Source organism: Botryllus schlosseri, chromosome 11, assembly GCF_051294905.1.
Source record: "Botryllus schlosseri isolate E-star chromosome 11, Bs_hap1, whole genome shotgun sequence".
In the NCBI taxonomy this organism is placed as follows: Eukaryota; Metazoa; Chordata; class Ascidiacea; order Stolidobranchia; family Styelidae; genus Botryllus; species Botryllus schlosseri.
The window spans coordinates 20,985,926-21,003,397 of record NC_137246.1 but is presented as its reverse complement, the minus strand read 5'-3'; the positions used below and the strand labels follow the sequence as shown (position 1 = coordinate 21,003,397).

General features: G+C 41.9%; 1 protein-coding gene across 1 annotated transcript; it reads right to left on the bottom strand.

Annotated features, from left to right (window-relative positions):
- Positions 1 to 761: 761 nt before the first annotated feature.
- LOC145450198 (integrin alpha-7-like) lies at positions 762 to 17,062 on the bottom strand. Its single transcript, XM_080328704.1, has 25 exons — positions 16,840 to 17,062; positions 16,640 to 16,780; positions 16,220 to 16,288; positions 14,676 to 14,795; positions 14,568 to 14,615; positions 13,144 to 13,254; positions 12,813 to 12,945; positions 12,130 to 12,278; positions 11,215 to 11,419; positions 11,000 to 11,151; positions 10,266 to 10,449; positions 9,713 to 9,838; positions 8,736 to 8,899; positions 8,583 to 8,669; positions 6,056 to 6,253; positions 4,856 to 5,011; positions 4,511 to 4,620; positions 4,330 to 4,452; positions 4,150 to 4,249; positions 3,420 to 3,555; positions 2,716 to 2,788; positions 2,507 to 2,656; positions 2,323 to 2,451; positions 2,104 to 2,255; positions 762 to 955 (listed from the first exon to the last, which is right to left on the bottom strand). The coding sequence occupies exons 1-25, from the start codon at positions 17,003 to 17,005 to the stop codon at positions 892 to 894; spliced, it is 3,246 nt and encodes a 1,081-aa protein (XP_080184830.1). The 5' UTR covers positions 17,006 to 17,062; the 3' UTR covers positions 762 to 891.
- Between the last annotated feature and the right edge of the window lie 410 nt (positions 17,063 to 17,472).

The window sequence follows — 17,472 nt, the reverse complement described above, 5'->3', positions numbered from 1 at the left end:
CGCAATAATAGATATGACCTAATCCATCGCCCTGCTCAAACCTTAACGCAGTGTGCTGGCTCATTACTAATGTCACACGATAGCTTTCCGGTTTAGTGAAGGTCAATTTCACCTGCAGCAGCTGTACCGCTAAATTATGTCATTTCACGCTACATGCATGTGGTTCACTTCTTTTATAATTTAACAACGCATGATAAAAGGAGGCTCAGGAGCTAGCTGCTATAGAGCACTTCAACATTCCGGCCTGCTTCAAAGCCTTGCTATAGTGTCATATACAATACACATGACGTAACCCCGCTCCATATGGCGCACTAATATTAAGTTGGCAACAATAGAAGAAAAAGGGGGGTCTGGGTGACAGAGCCCTCCAGAAGCTGTGATTACATATTTATAGAGACCCCCAGAAGTCTTTCCCAGGGCCCCACAATCGTAGGGCCACTACTGGACGAGTGCTAATGTGGTATTGAACAAGTCGCCAACTGAATCAGCTACCATTTTGGCTAATATATTTGTAACTCTTACTCCATTACGAGTCGACCATGAACCGAACCGCACGTCACTGAAGCATACCCAGAATGGTTACAGGGTATGAGCGGCTTACCTTTGAATATCCGAGTTCGGCGCCTGACTGTGACAATAACATTTTTAAACCACCCTAAAATAAATAATCGTCGCTGAAACTCATGATCTCGCTTTTCCAATTTTCTGATTTTCCAATTGTCATGATACTACCTTCATTGGCAAATTAATAAAACAATGAGGAATGAGGTATTATGTGATCTGTCTATACATTTTAAATCAAGTATGTTGCAACTGAATAAAGGCATTCTTCAGCCTCGCTCTATAAAGATTGCATAAATAAAAAATATGTTGACTATTGTTAATAAAAGGTTAATCAAGCTCAAGCTTTTTTTCGTCATCCGAAATTGGTTCGTCGTCTTCATCTTTTGGAAATCTGAACCAAATGGGCTTGAGTCAGTAAACAGTTTCAAGTCAATTACCATCAGCTGATTTATCCCTACGTAGGTGATTCATGAAGTAGTCACTGATATTGGTAGGGTGGGAGAATGTCTCTCGCTATGATTCGCACCCACGTTTATACAATTGAAAACAATTGTAATTTGATTTGTATGATTGTCATCAGCCATGGGGGCGATCATTCTCAAAATAATCGATTGGGATTACTTTTGAAATGTTGCTTGGAGAGGCTGCATTACGAGATAACATTTGACTAGATATCATGAAGTCATTCGCTTGTTATGCCATAACATAACGATTGAGTACTTTATTTGACCCCCCCCCCACCCGATTTTCGTTCTAGATCTTGGCACGGTCCATGCTACATAACATGATGTACGCAGGTGCTGGTTGACAGGAAATGCATAATTTGAGTATTGAAAGTATTGTATTGTATTGTATTGTATTGTATTGTATTGTATTGAAAGTATTGAAGTATTGATTGGTACCCGATTCAAGTGGGACCATAGATAAGGAGAATAAGACATGATGACAATGAAAGTCGTCCGTAACGACTAACGCTTCTGGTAACGTACTACACGTAAGGTGGTACAGCTGCAACCCACAGAAAACGAATTTTGCAAGTCACTGTTGCGAAGAACAACTGAGTCATGATGGGTGACTTGATGCAGCGAACTATTCCTAGCTCAATTTATACCGCTGCATTTGTAAGACTAAGTAAGTGGTAATCGTCCGTCGATTATTGTATATGCAATATAATCGATTGTTGATTACTTCGGAATATTTGCAATTGTAATCGATTGCTATTACAAATCAAGATGATCCAATGTGTAATTGTAGTAATGGCTATTTATGCCAGTGTATATGCGGCATTTTCAGTCATGAAATACATGTATACATTCATAAACTGATTTCTACTTCGTAAACTTAGAATGTGGAGGGTACGCTTGATCAAACTAGTTTACGGTAACGTTTTAACGTAAAACTACAGATACAATACAAGCAAAGGAAATTATTATTCAGTAAACGTGCAGTCCTTTGTAACTGAGCACATGCGGTATTGCTCAATTTTTCCCTGAAATTTAACCATCGGAATACATTTGAAAGCTGCTATCTAAAAAATACCTTTTTCTTTTTAGGAACCCGATCTTCATCAAAGCGACGATGATCAGCACGTAGAAGAGAATTAAAATGATGATGAATATCAGAATGTACCACCAAGGAAAAGCTGACGTTGTCTCGCTGGCGAACTCGTCATGATCCACTGTCGTCGTCAGCTGTGTAAAGGCGTAAATTTGAGACATTTGCCAGTGGTATGACGGCGCACGCGCATTCAAAAAGTACCTTGCTGCTGATACTGTCACCTTTGAAGCGGATCCCGGCATCTTTTGTCGTGAGTCTTCCCCCAGTTTCTATGTACACCAGATCGTAGTTCCGGTACTCTTCCAATAAAGTGGCTTTCCATAGGTAAAGCTGGTAAAGATTCAGTTGAGGATAGTGCGACCGACAGTGAAAAAACTGTAGTTACTTGAACTGTAATGTAGGAAAACGATGTCGGCTCTATGGTGTCAAGGTAACATTCCAGGGGCACACACATGGCGTTTCTATCATCACAAGTAAAACGGACGGTCGTAACTAAGCTGCCGCCCTTCCTGGATAGTAGTGCCTTCGGCGCGCCCTGTAAGAAAAATTATTTGGTGATGCATGTCGAAACGGTCGAACACCATTTCCACTCACGGGATCGTTTTCCGCATCTCGTTTCGTTCTCGAGCCGATTGTCGGTACGTTGATTCCGGCGGGATTCAGATATCTTGAAGATTTATAGAGTACTTTATTAAAAATGATATTTCGGAAGTGAATCCATGTGATTAAATGCTGTGTATCGCCTCGATGGTCTATTTCTACCATTCGTTCGGGTATATTAAAGACCGGTATCAGAACTCACACCGGGCCGTCCAGTCTTACGCAAATCATCCATGGCGTGTAGTTTGAGTATCGTTTGAAAATAGACACAAATTAATCCATGGTTGTGGAAGCCGTTTTCTATTTGGAGATATAGCCTATACTTGAATCGACTCTTTTTTCAGCTACTATGCTAGACGATGTCTGTCCCTAAATGAGCGAGAACGTCAGGGCACGCTTATCCGTTTCATTACAGTTTGAACATCGTAGTAAATGAGAGAGGGGATAATTTAGGTATAAAATTCAACCAGCATAGATTTGTAGAAGGATTCTTGGTTTGTTCCCGAGAACTATAATTAGCTGGAGTATTCATTGGGTGTGTCAATGATAAACATATGTAGTAATAAAACTTTTGCACTTAGATTATAGCATACATTATTGTAACATCAATACCGCAACGCTCCTTTCCTTTACCCACCCCTCGAGCTCTGCAACTACTTTACTACTTTTAAAATTTAAATGGATATTGTACCACTTACGAACTATTACAGCTTCCTCCAACTAATCCATCCTGAGAGCGAACGTCAGCCGACACCAGATAGAGCAGCCATTTTCGATTGAATATAGCAACAGGAACGTCGACGACAACGTTTATACCGCTGCTTCTGGCAGTACCTGCCAACGATCAAGCATAGTAGTTCTACCAATTCTGCGTACCGCGACTCGTTATGATTAGGACGAAATCAACGCAAATTTCCGACCGAAAATCTTCTTTACTGGGAACAGTTTTTGATGCGGATGGGGTGTGTTAGGCATCACACCATATCAATCTAATTATCACTTTATGGTTTATGATTCACCACCAATACAATGTTATTCCTCTGTGTATATCCTAAATTTCATATTTCAGAATTTTCTCATCAACACTAACAATCTTCCATGCCATCAAACTATTCGCTGGGATTGCTAGCATGCTGGTTGCATTTTGTGATATGCCGATAAGGAGGGCGCGAAATTTTTCATTATCATAAAGGAGGGAGTGTCTAAAAAAAGTTTGAGAACCACTGCTAACGCTATAAATTATGACTGATATAATCAACCTGAAATCGCCTCTAAATTATAGATAAATGTTCCTCCATCAGCATATCACGCTGTAGTAGCGATATTGACACATGTGTGGAGGTAAACACCACTTTGCTCAAACGTTGATCATAATCAAATATGATTCGATCGTGAATTCAGTCAGACATTAGCACGGGATGCATGTACCTTTGTTCAAAACGGTAAACGTGTACGTAAGTTCCGGTCCTATCTTTTCCACGTCTTCCATTGCCCGTTCTCCAATTATCAGGCTTTCTTTGTACCTTAACTAAAACGATGTAATCGATTACATACCGGTAGTCTGTTTCACTGTTTGTAACAACACCAGCATAATTGGATTTTGGATACCTGTTGAGGTTGCGCTTCTTGCGAAAGCTCTAAATCCACTTCCACCAGTACATTGGCTTTCAAACTCAGAGGCAGTATCGTCGGGTTTTGGCTTGTCGTGTGAGCTTCCACTGAAACAATAACCTGCGTTTCTCGGTAAGGGGTGTCTGCGATTTTGGGTCAGGAATTCGAATATATTTACGCTTCTTGTGTCTTGGCTGACTGTTGCCGTGGAGAGTTTGAGCGTTATGGTCGCGTTGCTTCCAGCGGGGAATGGATTGCCGAGGTCGCATTTGATGTATGAGGTCACGCCTATGTAAAATACGGTTACTTGGTTACAGCTGGATTCAGAAGGGGGCAAATATTCACCAACGCTACTCAGGAATGATGCTGTATAAATTATGGAAATGCTTAACTATTTACAGTTTGAAATCACATCTCTTTCTCTCCTTTCTCCTTCTCTCTATCGGTATTCTAAGCAGTGAAAATCTATTCTGATTCAAAATTCGGAAGATCCGCTGGTTTTGGTGACAAAACAATCGTCCACCTGATCGGTATGATATGCAGTCGATTTCTTGATCCGAATCGACATTTGAGTCTAGTAAATCGATATTTTCAGGCAGATATATGTCTGTATTGGCTTGGTGAGCGTCTTCGCCGTCATTTGAAATTTGCACTGTCACAGTAATTTCGTTATCCTTCCCTGGAAAATAATGTGTCGATGGTTAGTCGCGTTGATGGGAAACCTTGCTTACAAGATATAGACAAAAGCTCTCATCATTTCCGGTGAATGAGTAATTAGTCGCCGAAGAAATTCAGTATTGGGCATTCGGATTGTATATCATATCGTTTTGATGCTTTATGCAAGCCCATGAGTCTATCACAGGGCCGGCCAACCCGTGGGCCGCGGGCCACATGTGGCCCGCGAGAAGATTTTGAGTAGCATGCGAGGTAATTTGCGAAATTGGTAATGTTATAAAAAATGAATTGCACAGATTGTGAACTTGCAACTTGCAAGGCCAACCAAGAATTTGATTAGTCTGGAAGCAACACTTGAGATGTTATGACTAAAATATCAGTTACGACGCATTGGCATTTCCATGAGCCAGTCACACTTTGGTAGATCTTCGTACACTACAATAAAGCAGAATAATTATCAAATAAATTTATCAAAAGTAAATATTTTTACACGCTTCGCGCAACATGTTGTCACTCGATTTCTTGCTTTTAATATTGTTACCCCTTTGTGAAAATGAAAGAACGCCTAATGTATCAGATTGAGTCTAACTATATTCTCGATTACGAGACAGTGTCGTTCAACATATGCGACCTATAGCGTTTGCGCTCGCAGAAAGATCGTCGACTATGAATCCTAGGCACAAAACGATTGACGCATGTTGGTCGAAGCTTTCGAAATTGATATTTCCAGGCGCTAAATAGTCCAGTCCTTGCAAACTGAGCCCAGCGATATACTGCAGGCCCGCAATATAGTCAAGTGACAATATTATTGAGCTATGAACTTCGAAAAATTTTCGCGCTTGGCGCGCCTAGTGGCCCGCGCAATATTTCGTCGATCGAATGTGGCCCTTTGGCCGAAAAGGTTGGCCATCCCTGGACTCTATCACAACAAACTTGAAGGATACAAATATGAACATCGCTCTGACGGTTGCATATTTAGATGACGTACCTAGCCTGACTTTTGCGGTTGGCATCGAGAGACAGGCTTACTAAACAACTTTTTACATACCCAAAACAATCTCGTCCGTCATATTGGCTTCAACGCGCAAGTTGCTCTGGCACCCGTCGTCGCCGCACGAGTTCTTTATTGGAATTATCGACTTTTTTGCTCTGTCGGAGTCCCCGTCGAGGATAGGGTAGTTTGACATGTCAGATATAGGTTCGCCGGGTGTCGGCATGTTGGCTTCCGGCTCGTCGGTGTCGAATTCTGAATTCAGAATGTTGTCAGGGCACTATTTCATCAATATATATGAATGTAAGCACGGCGCGGGGGTAGGACTGATGACATATGACGTATGCCATATCTGTGGAGTCGTGATCAGCCCATAGCATTGTCACAAATTGATTTCAATACATAGTGATCTAGAATTGGTGTTATATTCGTTGTGGTAGCAAACAAGGTACATATTTGAATGTTCCACATTGTTTCATGCTGCTATGACGTCATAGTCAGTGATACTAGAATCCTTGACTCTATACTCGAAGCCTAATGTAGTTGTGAGGTATGTCAGCTATAGGTATCCTTCTATTTTCGCGACTAATACGATGCCGGATCTCCTGCTGCTTTCATCGCGAGGAAAAGATAATTTCGGTCGTGTGAGGGAAATTAGCGTAGTGGTGACGATAAGCGCCCACCATACCCGGGCGGCCCGGGTTCGATTTCGCATCGGAGGTTTATCTGAGCTCCTCATCCCCCGCGTCGCTGTTCTTACGGCGACAAAAAGCCCAGAAAAAGACCCGATGAAAGAACGCACTCACAAGGAATGGAAAGAGCAACAAAGAGGCGCGGGATAATAGGGATTAACATCGAAAAAGAACTGTGACATCGGGCACTAGGTCGAGGTAGATACCAGTTCAAGAGACCGCAACTAGTCGTTCGACATCCTTCTATCTGTTCATTAAATCGCACTGTCTCTTATCGTATTGCATATCGTGTGTGTCTTGTTCATATGAACATATAATCTGAAGATTATTGATTATTGATTTTGAAATGCAATCAGTTACCATTCATTTAACCTATAGCAGTGGTCGGGGAACCTTTTTCGACCGAAGAACCATGTTGACCCAATATTTTCAAATGTGACTCTGAAAGAACCGTAAAAGTCAATCAACTGTTACGTCACAATTGAACATTTGTGACGTATTGGTAGCACTATTACATGGAATTCGTAGTGTGCAGCATATTTTCTCTGCTCACATGAGTCGGTGGAGCCAAACTTGGTCACCACAGCAGTACATATTGAAACCTTCAATTATTATTATTGGTATTTTCTATCGACGCATTTGAATAACTAGATTTTGAGAATCAAAGACTTTTCAAATTTATTTTGCGAAAATAAGGCGCGAAAGGAGAGTTAATAGGTACAGGTGAGACACAGACGGGCCAAGCCTCACCTGTGATAGCGCAAGTCATCGTAAATAGCTTAGAATTTTGATCACTGTCGTTAATGGAATGCAATTGTCGCACTGATTCCGAATATCTAAATATCGATCGACTTCTACAGTATTTGGCTAACAAAACGTTGCTCTACACACCTACATTTTGACCGCGGTACTAGAAAGGTAGGCCTACTTATCAATCAAAGCAATGGCGTTATTATTAATTTGAATTTGTAATTGTGAATGTCACTTTCAAGGCAGTTCATTTCTCGGCGTAGATCAGGAAGAAAATTTGTTTTTGATAACTGCATTGTCATACAAGCATCCCCATGTCTGCTATTCTCTATAATCAATCAACGTATCGTGCAATCCAAAATTTCGAGGCGCGCGATGTCGGGTAGATCGAATTCGCGAGTGATGTTATAGGTGCAGGCGCAACAGCAACTTAAAAATTTGGGGATTTTGAAATGAAGATACAAGACCCTACACTGGATACGCCATTGCATTGACCTCTCAAAGACATGTTAATGCTACCACGAGAATAATTATTCTGTCAGTTATGAAAATTCACTAGCAAGTTGCTGCAATATTGATAAACTTATTACAAAATTAAAAATTTGTTAAAGAGCCATATCTTATACCCAAAATAGCCATACATGGCTCGCGAGCCATAGGTTCCCGACCACTGACCTATAGTGTTGTCAGCACAGGTACACTCTATCTAGTCTATAGTCTATCGTATTCCCGAGACTCATAGCGATCTTGCTGACTATATGCAGAACTACTGTACAGGGTACACCCCAAGTTCTTTTTACAGCCTATAGTATCTGTTAGGTATTGCCCAAGGAGCTGATTAACGGGCAGTATGCCCCGTCCATGATGACTTTGAGAGCTATTATTTCCTTCAATACGCTCATAGGAGCAGGACCGCGACTATAGGCGAAAAAAGCTCACTCAGTGAACGGCCCCCAATGTAGATAATAATTAGCAGTAAACAGCGTGCAGCCTGAGGGGGTTCGGTTTATCATCATATAGGAGGCCCACGACCAACGTTCTGGGGGGCTGATGAAGTGCTGTTACGGCCCTGCATAGGAAACTTTGATGGGGTCGGATTCCAGACAGTCTACGCATCTTTTTTTTTGCCTTGCTCCACTCACCGAATTCCAGTTCGATTGGCGTCAATTTGTCATTTATGTTGTTTCCGATGTATACCAATGTATTTCCTTCCAAGCATTGTCGGGTATCTGCCCAAAATCACAGACACAGAAGATGACACATATATCGCCGCATTATTTTCCCATCGCAGCTACCTGGTGTGTTGATGCGAACGTAGTTCGTTACGGTGGCGTTTCCCGCTGGCGTGCCGAAGTGGACTCTAGGCTCGAGGCCGCGCCTCTGCAAGATATTGTCTATGAGGAGAGTGTACTTGACGTTAACTCCATCTGCGAATTCGGCCGAAGTGTGAGAGGAGTACCTGTACGACATAATCACGGTGAACAAGTAGTTGGTGAATCCGTGCTCACAATTATATCAAGAATATGCGTATTCCATACGAGCTTGCAAAGTATCAGTCCATTGAAGTGATTACCACTTCTCTTTATGCACAGAATAGTGATATAAATCTAGGCTTACCATATTTTGGAAATCTAAAAAGAGGACACTTTTTCAGAAATTTGCAACTTGCAAAACCGGAGTAAAATTCTCAGAAACCGGTGAATTTTTCCCACTTTGTGATCGGTTGACTGAAAAAAAAGGTCATCTTTCCCGCTCAGAGCTCAAAATACCGTTTTTCTCTCCACATTCCCAGGTGGATGACTAAAAAAAAAAAAAAAAGTCATCTTTTCGCTCAGAGCTAAAATCACCGTTTTTCACTCCGAAATACCCGCCGGAGCTTCACTTCTGTGCTAATTTGCGGCATATCACTCGCAATTTGCTATAAATTTGACCAAAATTCTCAAAAAAGAGGACAAAAGGGCGTCCTCCGAGGACACTTTCAAAAAAGTCAAAAAAGAGGACAAATCCTCTTAAAAGAGGACGTATGGTAAGCCTATATAAATCCCACTGTGCAATGAAGTATAAATTTCCCCTGTTGCAATTCCAGTAAATGTGGGCCAACCTAATTTGAATCAAGCAATTTCAATTTGTACTTGTTAGGATTAGGCAGTCCTAGCGAATTGAAACCCGGTCGAATGCCGAAGACTGACGGGAAATAGAAAACTATTGATCCCTTCTTCTTTAAGTAACATTATTCTATGTCTGTAAAGTGTTCGAGTGCAAGCTCTCTTACGAGAAGCAGAAAGATATCCCGAAGCAACTGTATTTGACGTTTCCCACGGAGCAGGTTTTGTTGTCGAGGTCGATTTCATCCTCGTAAATGATCAGTTCTGCGGCCAGAGTGATAACCGGCCGTGACCTGCGAGAGGAGATTGATGATTTATATGCTGTCGCTGGCTTATTTGTTTTATCATTTCAATACGCCACTAGTCCGCAACGTCATGAAAAGAGGGAAGAATTCAGAACATCCGTACAATCGCAGTAAAGTTTCCTTTCTACAGCGAATGAGTAAATACGGAAATGGCACATTGGTAAGTTACGCAGGTGTATAATACCCAAAGCATGGTGTGGTAGTAGGAAAACAACATCTCCCATCCCATGAACACAGTTGGTTTGACGGAAAACACTGGTCGAAAAGTTTGTTTTAATAATAAGTACACAATTTTTCGCTATCGCCGAGGAGGTGAAAAGGTATATGTCATGAAAATAAAGAAAAGGGAACACGCGATTAGATTTTATGCCTAACTAACTCCTAATACGCACTTGGTATGTCATTTTGATTTTACCTGATTAGGACCATGTTGTCCGATAAGCTTCCGACGAGTAGGTCCGGATATTTGTTGCCGTCGACGTCCATCAAAGTGGATAAAGACGAACCGAATCCTTTCATTACTCTCGAACTGTCCGTCATGAATTGCTCGTACTCCGAGCCTCGGATGACCTGAGACCTGATTGGCGTATTCGGCCCACCTGCGATTGTATACGCGATGTATAAAAGTTTCCCTAGTTGAACTTGATCGCTATAGTGGCATAACTTTTTACGTCGAATGTAGCTCCACAAGACTCGCACTACTTACTCAAGGGGGTGTTTTTAGCCTACTTCCCACTTTTACTTCTCATTTTTAGGCCAAATATCTTACTTTTAACGGATTTTGTCAAGTAGAAAATGTTTTTGAAATGGTTTTGAATTACTTTTTATGAGCTGCATTGTCACGACATCTAGACAAAGGAGCCGCTTAATCTCAATAACTCAATGTATATTTCGACAATTTCTCCTATTTTTGGTGTCATTGTTCATTTGACACCTCCGAATAATTGCTAGAAGTACGCGATCCATCGGCCTAATCTAACGTTTGCAACTACTTACTTCAGTTTACTTTTCATACCTTTATATTCCACTTCTACTTGACATGCCTGCGAAATTTATACTTCTACTTCGAATTGAGTGGATATTGATAGGGTAGCAGCGCTGACAACGTTGACCACCTGATTCCTAATCATATGATACTGACCAACATACCTCTGAATATGTAAACAGCGCCTATTCCATCTTCAGACGGAGATCCCACAGCGAAATCATTGTAACCGTCTTGATCGACGTCTCCCAACGCCGCTACCGAATGCCCGAAGAACGATTCTATGCTTCCATAATACTTCACTGGCTGTAAGGACCTGATAAGTGGAAATTCGCATGCTTTATCTCGACTCCGCAACCGGTATCTCAAGCGCTGTCACCCAAATTCTCTTCCGGCTTCGTTCATGTACACATAGACAGCGCCGTCCGCGGTCCTGCTTCCGCTTCTTTCAAAGTATTGAGGCGCGCCCACGATTAAATCGTCCAAACCGTCGTTGTTGAGATCAGTGGCAGCGACGGAGTAGCCGAAGCTGGATGATATCTTCTCCCCGAACAATGATTTTGTAATATCCGGCACCAAATTCCCTGTAAACGCGTTCAAGTTATCAAATTATGCAGATGATGGAACTAACCAATGAACGGGCCTATATTCTATATCAGGGTGTTTGAAGTTTCCCTGGAAGTGAAACAATGGGAGGATGGACATAATAATGTAATATTGACGAAACACATCGAATAATCACTGTGACGTAGTGAAATTTAAGGACGTCACAATGTTCGAGTCGAAATTTTGGAGGGGGAAATTGTGTCTTACGCTCCCCTGGTTGTACGCTCTTAATGCAGGCATCAAAGTCATGGATGTGCATTGTGCAACTTTCGGCCAGCAGAGCTAATTTGTTCGACCCGCGGAGAAATAACAATTTTGAATGGTGTACGGCCCACGAAATTTGTTTGTAATTAGGCTTGGTCTGTCTGTACTGTTTGAGTTTTACCCTAGTGAGATAATTGAATCGACAGATAAACTCAAAGCTCCCTAAAATACACATATGATGATTTTGCAGCTATAGGTATTTTGAAAAAAAATTCCATAATAAAAATGTTCGCTCGGTTTGCCTTCCTACATTTTATGCCGGATATCAGCTATAAACAATTTGCGGTACATAAACATGAATCAATAGGCTGGCTTGGATATTGCTCGCTCATTGCTACTAAATGAGTAGACAATTGGACATTTGTGGCGTTCGATTGAAATGATCGCATGGCATTCCAGTGAAACACCAGGGACCGCTGTATACCTTTCGTCTCCTCTGTGAAAAACAAAACGGCCCCGGTTTCGTTCCCGCGTGGAGCGCCGGATATAACGTAGGCCGTGCTTGATCCGTTGTCGATCGCTTTGCTTGTTGTTATCGAAAAGCCAAGGTAACTGTCCATTGAAACCGGTATTCTGTAAAGCGAGAGGATTGCTGCAAGTACCTTACGTATCGCACGCAGAGCTGGTCAAAGTATAGTCAAGTAAAGTACTCAAGCAGAACTACAAGTGGCGAAGTGGCTATCTGATTGCGTAGAAATATATAAAGAAGATCTGAAAAGTCCTATAGTAAGTAGCGTGAAAAAGTAAACTTGGTCGGCGGGTTGCATACTTTTATCAAGTCGAAGGTGGTCAGTTGGTCATGTTCCAAATGGCAAGGGGTGCGGATTCGCGCAAAATGACAGAGGACATTACAAATAGGTTCAAATTTCGAAATATATATTCAGTCACCATGATGCGGAGCCCTTTCGCCCAGTTGCCAAAACAATTTGACTCATATGCAAGCATATCCAAAAAATACTTTCTACTTTACAAAATCCAGTGGTTTGGATAAAATAACTGTTAAGTAGACGTGAAAGTAATTTAAAAACCTTCCGTGTATACTCGGAAAAAGTCCTTCGTTACTGACCACGACTGATCGTATGTGAGTGCGCTTGCGACCGAACTTACTTCTTGCACTGTCTCCGTCCGTTGGGAAGTTGGATTCGTTCTTTGGATCCATATTCGCACGTAGGCGATCTCTCCATTGATTCCCCGTTGACGTGAAACACTGCGCCGGTGTACGAATACGTCCCCGGGGCGCCTAAGAAAGGCAACAAGAACATAGTACATCTGCTGCGTGTGAATAGCTCTTGGATGAAGCCTGACGACCAACGAGGTGCATGCTTGGGACCGTATTTGGAAATTAGTCACGCCAATTGTCGCTTGGCATCAATGAGTGTTGTTAGCTCTCGCGTGACATTTACGTTATACATCGTACAGTTAACGAGTGAAAACCTACCCAGAAAGTATTGGTCACTGTCCAGCGCTATTGAAACTCCAGTTTGTGGATACCCGTAATACTTCTTGGAAGTCCAGGTTGTCTTCAACGGCTTGTCTTTACACGGGTCGGCTGTAAATAAAGATAGTATGTCACGTGACTCCGACCATAGGACGTGATCGAGCAAACGCAATATGCATCTCGTAGTCTCGCAATAATCTATAGTCGCGTATTTATGTGGGTCCGTTTTCTTACGCTGATAATAATCCAAAGTGTGTTGTCAATACGAAGGCATAATCGGACCCATATATTCTGTTGTATCGGTTCAGTGCTCTATGATTCGCAGGACTGAGATCCAGATTGGCTGATTACTGAGCTGGACAATGGTCACGAAATAATTATGCATTTGGCGAAAATTTTGTATTCCCCAAAACAAACTTCAGTCTGCCGTACCGTAACTGCCGCACTCCAAGCCCCCCCCCCCCCCCCATTGTGGGGGGGCGAGCTCGAAGGGGGCCTAAAATTATTTCGTGAACTAACATAAATTATAGAGTTTTTTTTGAAAATTTATGCTACTCCTTTAAATTTTTTTCGCGCTGCGCGCGATTTCGTGATGTCAACTTTCTTGATTATTGGGTACCCTTCCCCCAAGAAAAAACGAGTGTTTTATAGAAACATTTATGCGTCACGATGCACCAACACATATGAAGTATGCTAGAACGATCAGCATCGGGAAAACCTTGGCCGAAAAGGACTGCCCTGATACTGACCGAAAACTTCGATCATACATGTATGTCTAATTGTCCTTGTCCATATAAGCGCCTAAATAGCTGCGCAGAATGTTTTTGTCCTAGAAATCTGAACCCCACAAGACAAATGCCATCTCGCAGGGAAAAATTATTTGCCAGTGAAGAAATACCAATTTGAAATCGTGTGCGTCTTTTAGTTTAGAATACGTTTGGGCGATTCCAATATCTTTTGACATAACAGACAGGAGGTCACAAAATAACATAATGTAACGGAGTCGTTATATCAACGGCTTCGCCCGAATATATTATGTCTAATTATTTTATACGGCCCCTACAATTTCCACGATACCTCACTCAGCGCTACAGGTAAATCTGATTACGTGGGCAGAGAGAGGATAAAAAATGATAGCAATATATATGCAATTCCCGACCATATTGACCGATTCAATTTTGAATTATATACATTTTTCGAAATTAGGTTTATCACTCTATGCGGGAGCCAAGACCAGCGTTATTTTTTTGTTGCGGGGGAGGGGAGGCTGACGAAGTGCTGTTTCGGTTGTGCATATGACGAGGTTACTTAATTCCTACTGCGGCCCTGATATGTGCAGCAAGTTACATCCTGCCATTCTACGTCACTTCAAATTCAAGTTTTGCGATTCGGCATTCGGCGGAAGAATTCTGTTTTTTACTTACCAAGGTATGAGCTGCCATCGATTTGAGCTATATTCCCGGAAGAACTCCCTGTAACATTTGGAAGTTAGTAATGCTTGCCACCGATTGACAGGACGTTCGACCACTCACCTGTCAACAGTACGCAATGTCCGCACATTCTAACTTTACTAGTCTCGCTGGCCGTTCCATATCCCGCCAGATTGATTCTCGTGTACCGATGTGCACACGACACCAAGTTCTTGGCCGGTCCTGTGCCATTAGTAAAGTTCCAGGTAAATAAAGTGGGATTCGGGCGACATAACTGGGATCAGAAATGTCAGAAGGTATATAGGTAGTTTGTAATGAAGCGCGCTTCAGAGAGCAGCCGGTATTTGACATCGATAATTGGACATGCATGAGTGAACGCATTGCAGAATAGCGGGGTGGTGATAACGGGACTCCAATATGCTCTAATCATTGTCAAAACTCAAAGGCATTATATTATGACTAGGGCGCTTATCATTCGACATTAAAAACATTTGTTTGACAAAATGTAAGACTTATGAAAAACTCATGTAGTTAAATTATGCAATATTGTATGAAAATTCCTAATTTATAGCGATACAACTGACGATATTACATTTTATGATAGGTAGTCAGTCAGTCAGTCAATCATAGTGAAATTATAAGGACTCAAAAGAACCACAACATTGCAATATACTGAAAATGGTACGAACTGTCTGTCCTTAGGAATTGGCTTGGCAAGAATGGCTAAAGAACGATGTACAGTAGCTGTTGTTGGCATGTAGCAATTAACTTCACCGTATATTGTTGGTGACGCACCCTGTTGTCTCATAATGAAAATGTGTACATCGCAGTTGTTCGTCCTGCGGTTTTTGAAATTATAGTCCCATTACTATCCAAGCGAACTTGTTTCAGATTCAGATTCGAGGTATCGGCGTGAGCTTCTACTTTTATATTCGTATATTGGAAGCTCTCCAACATTTTGAGAGGCTGGTTGATAAAGTCGCGATGGTCGACAGTCGCGACCACAGATCCTCGCCACAAAATGAATTAGGACCTACTTTTCGAGGTGATGTTGTTTGTGGTATTCATGGAGCTTGTCGACTACAATGGTCATTTATACGCCAGGCCGATATTCGTTTTTTTTTTATTCCTTAACTGCCGACTTGTAGCTCGGCCCACTTCTTGGCTTTCGTGAGACACCGCTTACGCAGATGAGATGGGGAGGAGGAGCCTATAGATAAACCTCCAACACTTCGGTAGGAATTCGGGAGTCGACCTCGGTCGGACTCGAACCCACGACCCATTGGTGTTGTAGCTGAGAGCTGAGGATTATACCACTACGCTATCTCGCCACACTCAAGGAGTGTTGATCGCCACACCATATCAACCGTATTATTTGACTTGATGGTTTATGATTCATAGTAATTACTGAAGTTGACAATGTACCATCTACATCAGTATAAAGTGGGCTAAAAGGTTTAAAATGTAAAATAAGAAGTTCGCCGACAGTGCAATCTCTATACAACACACATACAATCCCGCTTAGAAAAAAGACGTTGACATTGTACACGATTTTGACAATTTTGTGACCAAACGCTACAATTTTGACATGTTAAATTATAATCGCCCTAATTATGACAATACATGATTGCGGAGCTTCAGCTTACCTTCGCTTTTCAAGGTAACTCCAAGCCACTGATTTTCTGTGATGTACCTAACGCCATCTTCGTCCCCATCTGAAAAGTTACGCTGTCATTAAAGTAGGCCGCAGTCCCATTTCGATCTTATGATCGGGCGTACCCCGGGCTTTCACGTTTTTTACAGCACCTTCTTTATGTAGTAATTTCGGTCAAATATAAATCGTGTGCAATTACCATAATTACGACGAATTCTAATGGAGACAAACAAACCCAGAAATGTCATGAGCTCACAGATAGGCTGTGCTACAACGATACATATGTGACGTTACAGTAACCATCAATCTTCAGGCAGAGGAAATGTCATCAGTGCCGATGCGCGCGATTTGTGAACTAATGTCGCTGAATTATTGCCATCATCATGACAAATACGATGAACAGTACGCATACCTTTGATATCTATGTTCACTCGGGTGCAGTCGTTCGGATCTGTTGTAACGGGACAGTAGTAAACCCCACCGGTCATGTTCATACTATCTTCGGATTTAGCAGTTGGCGCTCCAGCCATCAAATACACGTTTGACGCATCCCCTGAAATATCGCGTGAGTGGGATATCGGTACGTAGAAGGTGTCTTTGCAATACACCTACTTTCACTGGCTTCGTTCAATTTGTGCAGCGCGACGCTGAAACCGAATTTGCTCTGTATAGGTCCGAATTTAAATAACGGCAGTTTATCAGCCAGATTGTAGGATGTCGCTTGGTATGCGAAGGTCGCGACGACGCACAACGCTGTAACCGGGCCCTGCCAATTCATTTTATCTGATCTGGATTTCCACTATCCCGCACCTGATCATTCTGTGTTGGTAACGATCTGCGCAAGGAAACAAGTAATCTTACTGTACATACTTGGACTGTAATCTTTATACAACACGCTTCTTAACGCATCTATCCGTGGTTGTGCTTAGCAGTCGAACGCGCACAAGGAATTCAGAATTTACTGACATTTCAGAACGCAGCGTTCGCCCGTCGGCGAAATATTATTATCATGTATCTAATTGCCAATTACATTTCGTCACAAACGAGACAATTTGTCATTACCGTGCCTAAAGTCCATTCAGAATTTCTCTGCTAAAACTGTGTCGTAGTAACCGCAATGCAATTTTATTCTGACATTTTCACGATTCCTGAAAATCGTATTCATCGTAAGTATCGTGAGTTCGCGTTGTTCACCCCTGCACTGATAAAATGTAGCTAATAATATAAAATCATTCAAAATTTTCA

Coding starts and splice junctions, on each gene's coding strand:
- LOC145450198 (XM_080328704.1), bottom strand. CDS start 17,005: ATGAATTGGCAGGGCCCGGTTACAGCGTTGTGCGTCGTCGCGACCTTC. Junction 12,946..13,143: donor CAGTGACCAATACTTTCTGG/GTAGGTTTTCAC, acceptor TGCCTTTCTTAG/GCGCCCCGGGGACGTATTCG. Junction 9,839..10,265: donor GACAACATGGTCCTAATCAG/GTAAAATCAAAA, acceptor CTCCTCTCGCAG/GTCACGGCCGGTTATCACTC.